This window comes from Magnolia sinica, chromosome 19 (genome assembly GCF_029962835.1).
Source record: "Magnolia sinica isolate HGM2019 chromosome 19, MsV1, whole genome shotgun sequence".
Taxonomy (NCBI): Eukaryota; Viridiplantae; Streptophyta; class Magnoliopsida; order Magnoliales; family Magnoliaceae; genus Magnolia; species Magnolia sinica.
Window position 1 is genome coordinate 3110041 of NC_080591.1, and position 9375 is coordinate 3119415.

At 38.7% G+C, this 9375-nt stretch overlaps 1 protein-coding gene across 1 annotated transcript; it reads left to right on the forward strand.

Annotated features, from left to right (window-relative positions):
• Window positions 1-4077: 4077 nt before the first annotated feature.
• On the forward strand, window positions 4078-5664 carry LOC131235627 (uncharacterized). The gene is made up of 2 exons (XM_058232889.1): window positions 4078-4677; window positions 5608-5664. The coding sequence occupies exons 1-2, from the start codon at window positions 4078-4080 to the stop codon at window positions 5662-5664; spliced, it is 657 nt and encodes a 218-aa protein (XP_058088872.1).
• The last annotated feature ends 3711 nt before the right edge of the window (window positions 5665-9375 follow it).

The following is a 9375-nucleotide window of genomic DNA, read 5'->3' on the forward strand; positions in this document are numbered from 1 at the left end:
TGAGTATCATGTGCGAAGTCATTTGGATAACTCGAGGACGAGTTTTTTCCAAGTAAAGGGGTTTGATGTAGGACGTGGCACCGATACATTCCTAGCATGGTTGGACTGAAAGAAGGTAGACTGTAAATTGATCATAATTTTTTATCCGAGTATCATTATGGGATGCACAACCGATCAATCTTTACTATAACGAACCATCCGAGGTGAACCGACCCACCAAGTGGGTCGCATCTGTCCATTTCGCCAGAAAACGTGCGCTTTCATCTCAAAAACAAAATTTTTTAAAATTTTTTTACTATTTTTAGTAATTTCGATTTTTGCAATATTTTCTTATTTTTAAAGTTTTAGATTTTCTTCTTTTTTAGAAATAACTTTTAATCATGATAGGACTCTTCTAGAAAAAATTTATTTTGAATTTTTATTTTTAGAATTTAGGCTTTAGAAAAGTTTTACTAGAATTATGATTTTTATTAGAGTTAGAATTTTGCTATTTTTAGTAATTACAAATTTTATTTTATTTTTCTTTATTAATGGTGTAATAGGGGCGCACACATTATACAATTATCAATCAATTTATTTTGAATTTCTAGAAAATTATTTCTATTTTCTTATTTTCCTTATGGATTTGAGGTATTTCTATAAGGAGTTCGTGTTGAGGGTCAAATATTGCATATTAGACCCCAGTTACTACCTGGATTTACGAACATGACACTGCTTAACGGTTCATTTTAATTGTGTTTGTGATGCAAGGTGAATTTAGGAGCGTGGACTGGAAAGGATGCTAAAAGTATGAATTTAATGCTGAGGCATCACCAAGGCATTGGATGGGACGCCATGGGACCAAGATTGAGGATTCACACACCAGAGATCAGAGAGATTCCAGCCACTCACTTCAAACAGGCTTGAAAAACGTCCAGAATGCAAGATCACAGGGTTCTTGCCATCCGATTGACTCAAAAATTCATACATGGGATGGGAGCGATAAATAAACCGTACATATTAAATTTCAACCATTGAATATCTCGAGAAGTGGGCCAACGGACAGATCAGCCCATTAATCTCCAATTTCAGGCCCACCTGATATCTGGATATTCGTCAAGTTTGGTCTCAACCACTTAATCTACAAGAGGAAAGGAATAAGCGGAGTGGATCGATCACACGCATTACAGTGGACCCCACGTGCGACGTGCGTGTACACAGCACGTCCGCACGCGAGCCGCACCGGACCAGGAATCCCACTCAAAGTCGGCTTACCCGACTCTTTCCACACCATCAACAGTGGACGCACCAGCGTCCGCCGATCTCTCTCAGTGGGGCCCACTGCTCATTCAGATGACTGATCTGGACCGTCCATGAGATTCACGAGGACCATATCACTCATGCCTAGGTGGCAAATTTTCAAAAGGTACCGGAGATCCGTTTTTGATTGTCCAAAAGCAAGATGGACGGCGAATGGATTTGGTACAATGGACCATGCCGAATTTGAAACAAACCCACCTTTCCTGACCAATTTTTCATCAGGAATCCAATGGATGGAGTGGATTTCCATGAAGACATCAATCATGGACCCACCGATCATCACAGAGACGTCCCCTACGCATGCGTAACGCACGGGGTGCATTTGGACATTGCCCAATTTCTCCGGCCATTGTGCGGCTTTGGTGGCGATCGGACCACCAATCCGGACCGTTCAGATGGAGCACAAGCCCAGGCCGACCCTAGCTTTGCGGAAAGATTCAAAGGAGAAGCTGTCAATCGTCCGAAAATCTTCTTCAAACGCAACAGATTTGCGTTTCTTCCGACTGCGAAATAGAGTCGGTTGTGTAAACTGACTCGCTTACGCACGCCCGCATCAACTTTAGCAGCAAAGGAGGCTCCTTTCCACTGTCCTTTCATGTCTATAAAGAGACAAGAGAGAAGAGAGAAAGGGGGATCTGCGGTGGAGGCATTCAGTTGGCTGGGACGTCAGGGATAGAGGAAGAGAAACAAAGAAGTATTTGTTTAGAAATTTTTTTATTATGTTTTTATTCTTTATTTTTGAGAGATCTAGTCCCATCATGATTGGCTAAACCTCTTAGCTAGGGCTAAGAGGTGAAGCTTATAGCGTGATGGGAGAACTTGTTTCTTGTGCCTTTTATTTAGACTGAACCGATGTTGATTTTTGGTTTTAATTAAGGGAATGTTTTTAGTTTTAATGGTTTGTTGTGACTAAAATTACAATAGGTTTACGATAGCTTTAAGCATGTTCCTTTTCCCTTTTATGTTTATGAAGTCAGGAAGCCCCATTGTTCACCATCGTCTCCTGGGCATGGTCGGATGATGGTACCCTTCCTAACCTTCATATCATGTTGATTGGTTTTTAATTAGTTTAATTCTGTTGTTTACTTTGTCTCCTGGGCATGGTTTGATGATGGAATCCATTTTAATTCATATACCTTTCATCTCTTGAAAATTATATTAAAGGAAGTTCAGTCTTGATTTTCATGGTTACACTTTTCAACTGGATGAAGATGGGACTCTAAGTCCAGTTGAGTTCTTGAAGCAGGCATAAGATCTCCCTGATCTCGACAAGTGGATCCTCTGAATACCTAGTTTCCTATCATTAAATTTTACATATTTTAGTTTACTATTTCACCATTATTTCCTCATATTCACCTAATTAGATTTCATCTAGTCTAGTTCTAGTTCTGGTTATTTTTAGATTACGTACAAGTTCCAGTCCCTTGGGATTCGACCTTGGTCTCACCGAGTTTATTACTACATCGTATTTCTATAAGGAGTTCGTTCGGAGAAGCTCTGTGAATTCGGAGTAGTTACCCCCCTTTGGAAGATGGTGATCCACCTCAACACATCCTTCCCTACGTCATGCACACATAAGGTAGAATCTTGATTCCTTATGGCCTACAACTCATTTACAATGGGCTCATATTTTTAACACTTGAATGGATGGAAAGAAAATAAAAATTAATAAAAATAGAAAGAGCAATGGCTGTGATTGTGAGGCCCACCTTGATGTATGTTTTTTATATATATATCCACGTTGTTCATCAGTTTTTCCAGCACTTTTTAGGGCATGTGCCAAAAGCTGAAGAAGATCCAAATCTCAGGTGGGCCATACCACAAGAAACATTGGTGACTGAATGCCCACCAATAAAAACTTCTTGAGGGCCACAAAAGCTTTGGATTAAGCTGATATTTGTGTTTTCCCTTCATCCAGGTCTATGTGACTTTATCAACTGGTTGGATGGCAAATAAATATTATGGTGGGCCCTAGGAAGTTTTAATGGTGGGCGTTCAATCAACACACATACATATATGCTATGTGGGCCCCACTGTCACGGCCTCTCCAAATTGGGCCGATTCAAATTCAAGAACAGATGTTGAATCAGATGAAAAAGAAAAGCGGAGAGAGAGAGAGAGAGAGAGAGAGAGAGAGAGAGAGAGAGAGAGAGAGAGAGAGAGAGAGAGAGAGAGAGAGAGAGGAGCTTAGGCGGGCACAATAGGTTGGGTTTGTAAAGAGAAATGTAAAGAAATGGACCTTACTTACAGGTAAGTGAAAACACAGTCTCAAACTATGTAAGTTTTTTTTTAAATCTTTTGCCTGTAAATTACTTACAGGTTGAAACACCACCTGTAACTGATTTGTAACTCACTTATAGGTAAGTAAGTTACATTTTACAGAACTTGCAAGCATCCAAACGACCCCAGTCTCTCAAAGCCTCATGGGTCTCGAAATATATGAAATTAGCAGAGATTCGTAACTTAAGGTGGGTTTTTCCAATGGAAGAAAATACCATTAATAAAAGGATTAAAGAAGAAGCCAATATTAGTGAAGGAAAGCTGGATACTTATATGATATAAAAGCAACAAAACTGGCGGTGTCAATGGGATGCTTTGCTTCTTTGCTTTGCTTTGCTTTGCACAGACACACACACACACACACACACACACACACACACAGAGAGCAATGCTTTGGCTGTTACATGTCCCAGCGTCCCATAGGTCCACGTGTCCCCTCCACGTGGATCTACTCTATAAATAAAATATAAAGAATGTGTTGTGAATACAACACAAGAGATGTCTAAAATGAGAAGATACGTTCTCACTTTAAATAACCCAGACTCCGTTCCATTGAATACTTCTGAAATTCCCAAAGACGTAAGATATTTCTGCCATCAATTGGAGTCTGGGGAGAATGGAACCTTGCATTTGCAAGGTTACATTGAGTTATTCAAGCCTCAGCGTCTTAGTTGGTTGAAGAAGTGGCTACCTCGTGGTCATTTCGAGGTAGCTAGAGGAGAACGCCATGGCGTTCGTGCATATGCTATGAAGGAAGGAACAAGGGTCGAAGGCCCTTGGGAATATGGAGTATGGATCGATTCAGATTCAGGTAAGCCTGCTCTTCGTGATTCAATGAAGAGAGCCATGAATGGCGATACTCTTGAATCAATTATGATTGATGATCCTGAAAGTTATAGTCGTCATAAAGGAGCTCTCAAGAAGGCTCGTTCGATATATCATCAAAAACAGTTTTTCGATCGATATTCAGAGTTAACTCTGAATTCATGGCAAGAATACTTGTTCGCGAAGCTACAAGAGGAGCCTTCTGATCGTTCTGTCTTTTGGGTTTACGGAAGCAATGGCGGTGAAGGGAAAAGTACTTTTGCAAAGCATCTAGTGAGTCGGTATTCCGCCTTTTGCTTTGGGGTCGTTTGGCACCTTGGATTGGAGGGGATTGGAGAGGATTAGAGGGGGTTTCAAATCCGCATGGTGTTTGGCCGCATAAAGCAACTGGGGATTACCTTGGATTACACGTAAAATCATTTGAATAGTTGCATGTATAAATGTATGTCACTGTACACTATCATTCTACTAGGCACATGGCCCACTAACGATGATCAGCACCGTCCAAACATTGTTCATGTAGATCAGCACCGTCCAAATATTGTCCAGCACCGTCCAAACATTGTCCATATCAATCAACGATTAAAAATCGTTGGTTAGTCACTCAGACATGATCTTGTGCTTGCGGTCCATCTAAGACTTGAAATTTCATCACTTTTAGACAAAACATATATTTTAGCGGGCTTATCACAACCATAGTGTCAAAAATTATATATCTCACTAATTGGGGATATTAAAGTTGATTTAGTAATTAAATTCAAACCCCCGTGAATATACCATGTATAGGTATTTTTGATTTAAAGTTGATTCACACTCAAGGGTACCAAACACACCCAGAGGATTGCCAATCCAGGGGTTTCCAATCCTGGGGGTTGAGAATCCAGGGGGTTCCAAATCCACACTCCCAAACAGGCCCTAATAATGGAGGAAGGAATGAAGATGTGATCTACGCCTATGATTATCAGAAGATTGTAATTCTTGATGCCGCCAGGTGTCAAGATATTCGTTATGATATAATTGAGCATTTTAAGGATGGAATATTATTTAATCAGAAATATGAGAGTCATATTATGTATCTTCTTCCTCTTCATTTTATTGTAATGAGTAATGTGCTTCCAGATTACTCAAAGATTTCTGAAGATCGAATGATGTTAATAGATACCAGTTCTTTTTAAAAAGTTAAAGGCTACGTTGCTTCTTCAGGCCGTCAGGCAAAGTGTCATCCTTCCGCTTGGGGTTAAGCTAACCATTGTATCTTGAAAATCACCTTGATTGGATGATCTGAAAAATATGACCCGCCTACTAAACCTGGAGGCCTGACCATTTTCATTTGATCCATCCACAGTCGTGACTCCTGGGCTAATGAGCTACCATGGCCCTGGACCATGGTTTTCCTATTCTGCCACTCGGATGAGTTGAGGTGACTTCGTCCGAGTTGGGCCTATTTCACCACTAAGCTTTGGTGCTGGACTGGATTGGACTTGATTGAGATGAGTCAACTTGGTTGAGTCGCAATCTATAGCCTTGGCTAAACTCAATGGTCTAAGAGATTTTTCCGACAGTAAATCTCACGTTTCGTATCAGCTTTTCCAAAACTAAACCATTATCTTTTTTGAATGAAAATTTCTCAATATTACAGACTCATGTTCTATAATCTTCTATCCTCTAGTAAAAATTTATTTTATGGATTCTTCTCTTCTCTTCATACATCAATATCCCTTTATCTAAAATTCATTTTCTAAAATCTGCTATCATTTTCATAAAGTAATACTTATTTACTTAAAACTCATTTTCTAAAATCTTCTTTCTTATTCATATAAGAATACCCTTCTATTAAACCATTACTTCTTCTCTTTGTTTCATTTTATCAAGAAATGGCAAAAATGGTGCTTCAATTAAAAAAAACACGCACTACGAGTCTTTTTTATCAAATTGCCATGAACCTAAATTGAAAAAATTTCTTGTGAACTATAGAAGTTTTATATCAAGCTTGTATCTATGTTTTCCGTTCATCCATGTCTACATCATCCTGTAAACAGGCTGAATGACAAATAAAACATAATTATATTGCCTAGCAAGGTTTCAATGGTGGAAATGATTATCCCCAATGTTTCCTGTGGTATGATTCACTTGATCTTTGGATATGCTTCAATTTTGGGCTCAACCCCTTGAATTAGATGGAAAAATGGATGGACGGCATGGATAGACCAAACACATTCATGTGAACCTCAGTCAATTTCATATTAGGCTTGGTCAATTTTATGTGAAGTTTATTGAATTTCATGTGAGGGTATGGATAGACTACATATATTCATATTAACCTTGGTCAATTTCATGCAATGCTTGCTAAATTTTATATGAAGATAGCCCAATTTCATTTGAAGCTGGCTCAATTATTTATGGTTTTGTGTACTTTTCGCTATAGAAGATATGGCTACGGATCTATTAAGTCCACTATTTAGATGATGTTGATTGGACATAGATGAGTCACCATAAATTAATGGTTTGTGACAGACACATATGGGGATTTTACTATAAAAAAAAGGTTTTGAATAAGTTGCACATTAATCCAAGTAATTATCATTCTACTATTTCTGTTAGATTATTTTAATGGAAGTTGGGTTCCACAGTGTAAGGGGTAAGTGACTTGTGTAGGTTCCACCCTGATGTTTTTATGAAATCCATTTCGACCATCACATGTGACATCCTATTTTATGCCTAGGGCTAAAAAAACAGCCACATCTATAATTTGGGTGGACAACATCATTGGAAACAATGTACAAGGCAATGCTTACTCTCCACACTGTTTCACTTGGTGTAGCCCCCTAAATTGCGAATAAGTCTGATTTTTGCGCCGAGGCATAACTTTTTGGTTTAGAGTCTACTGGTTGGAGTAGATCTCATATAATTGTCATAATAGACCGGATAAAAATCAAGGGCGGATGTCTCTCTTCCTAACTGTTAATTTTGACTTAGACTGGTGTGACAGTCACATGTCAACTTGATTTTTTATATCTCAAGCTAACTTGACATTATAAGTCTATTTGTGAGAATGGATCTCTCGCATACATAAATGGAGGTTTCTTTTTAAGAGAATGCAGGTGTTTATTTTATGACAATAGATTTCTGGTAAGAAGGAAGTTAGGTTTTAGATTCCTCTAGATAAATTTTAGTTTTTTTTTTTTTTTGGCTTTTGGTGTACCTTTTATTTTATTTTAAAGATAAAAATGCCTATTTATCAGCTGTTTAAGATGAAAGGGCGTTTGAAATAGGAAATTGTGGGTTCCACTAAATCATGAATAGGCCCACTCTTTCGTTGATTTGATCCATTCATTTTAATAGGGCAATCATGAACCACGTAATGGTGTTTTTCAGTGTTTAAAGAGAAGCTCCCTGTAACCTATAATAGTATTAATGTTCTTTGTTAATTTTAAATTATTTTCTCATGTAATTAATCTTTGATGAGTTTTAATTTCAAATTTTGGCCAATTATATTAAATTAAAATTCATTTTATGTGGATGGGTTGGATTTGCTCCACTAAGAGTGAATAGCTTCTTAGATTTACCTTATTTTTAGGCTTATACCGTTAAATAATCCGAAAAAAAGAAAAAGAAAAAAAAGATGAACAGTGTGGATAAGACCCATGCATCACGGTGGCCACTCAAAGCTCCTGCCTGTTCCCAGCTGGAGACGGGCTGTGTAGGTCGCAATCTGCGTCCCAACGGCTCAGATTCAACAGCTACATTTGTCTGATTAGTGACACTTAGCCGCATGAGCTAAGACCCGTGCAGTAAGTAAATCACTTACACGCCACTAAATGTGCTAACGTAGCATATGGGCGTGACATCCAACCCGTCCGTCTGGTGATTCACATCATTTTCATTCTATGGCCTAAAAATAAGGCCATTTTTATGAATATGTAGACCACAATTTAGAAAAGGAAGGGATGGATGGGAAAAGTTTATGCAAGTTTTTATAAATCATCATACTACTAATATTCTGGGAGAGTCCATAGATTATATATGGTGGGCTCTGCGTGACTGACGGCTTAGATCTCATTTCCGTGTACCATGATGGCACGTAAGATGCTATGCACATGAATAACCTGTCTCACGCGCGTGGGCTTAGCGTCTCCGATTGAATTAAGGGACACGCAAAGACCCCGTTTCACCTACGCCGCGGCTAAAACTGCAACGTATCTCGCGAAATTGGATTGCGTACTGAGTTACTCAGTACGCTCTCTTATCGTACTGAGTAAACTCTGTTGGACCCATCTTTCATCCACGTCGTCCATCCGTTTTTAAAGATCATTGTAGGCGTTGAGACCAAAATTGAAGTATATCTACACCTCAACTAGAGCATACCACGTGAAACAGTGGAAATATTGATTTCCACCGTTGAAACCTTTCTAAGGCACGCAGTGATGTTTATTTTTCATCCAACCTGTTCACAAGATCAAACAGATATGGATGAAGGTAAAAAAAAACAAATATCAGCTTGATCTAAAACTTTGTGGCCCCCAAGAACTTTTCAACGGTAGAAGTTCAATTAACACTGTTTATATTGGTGTGGTCCACTTGATTTTTTTATAGGCTTCATTTTTTTGATAAGTTCTAAAATTATCTGGAAAAATGGATGAACGGGTTGGATAAAATGCATGAATGAAGGTGGGCCCCACAGAGTTTACTCTCAATACGCAATCCGCTTCCGTCTCTCGCCACCCACTGGGGCCCAAATGCTGAGATGGTCCGATAATTTAAACTCCTTACTACCATGAATAAGAGTTCTTCCTATAATCAAGATTCATCGGTGATCCTGTCCTTCGATTTTTAAAGTCGAATTCGAACCTTTGAAATTTTCCTTTTTTATCGTTCTGATTTCATCTACAGATAGAGACCATCACAATCATCCATTCAGCATATATGGACCGTAGAGAATATACACCAAAACATGGACAGTTCCGATTAATG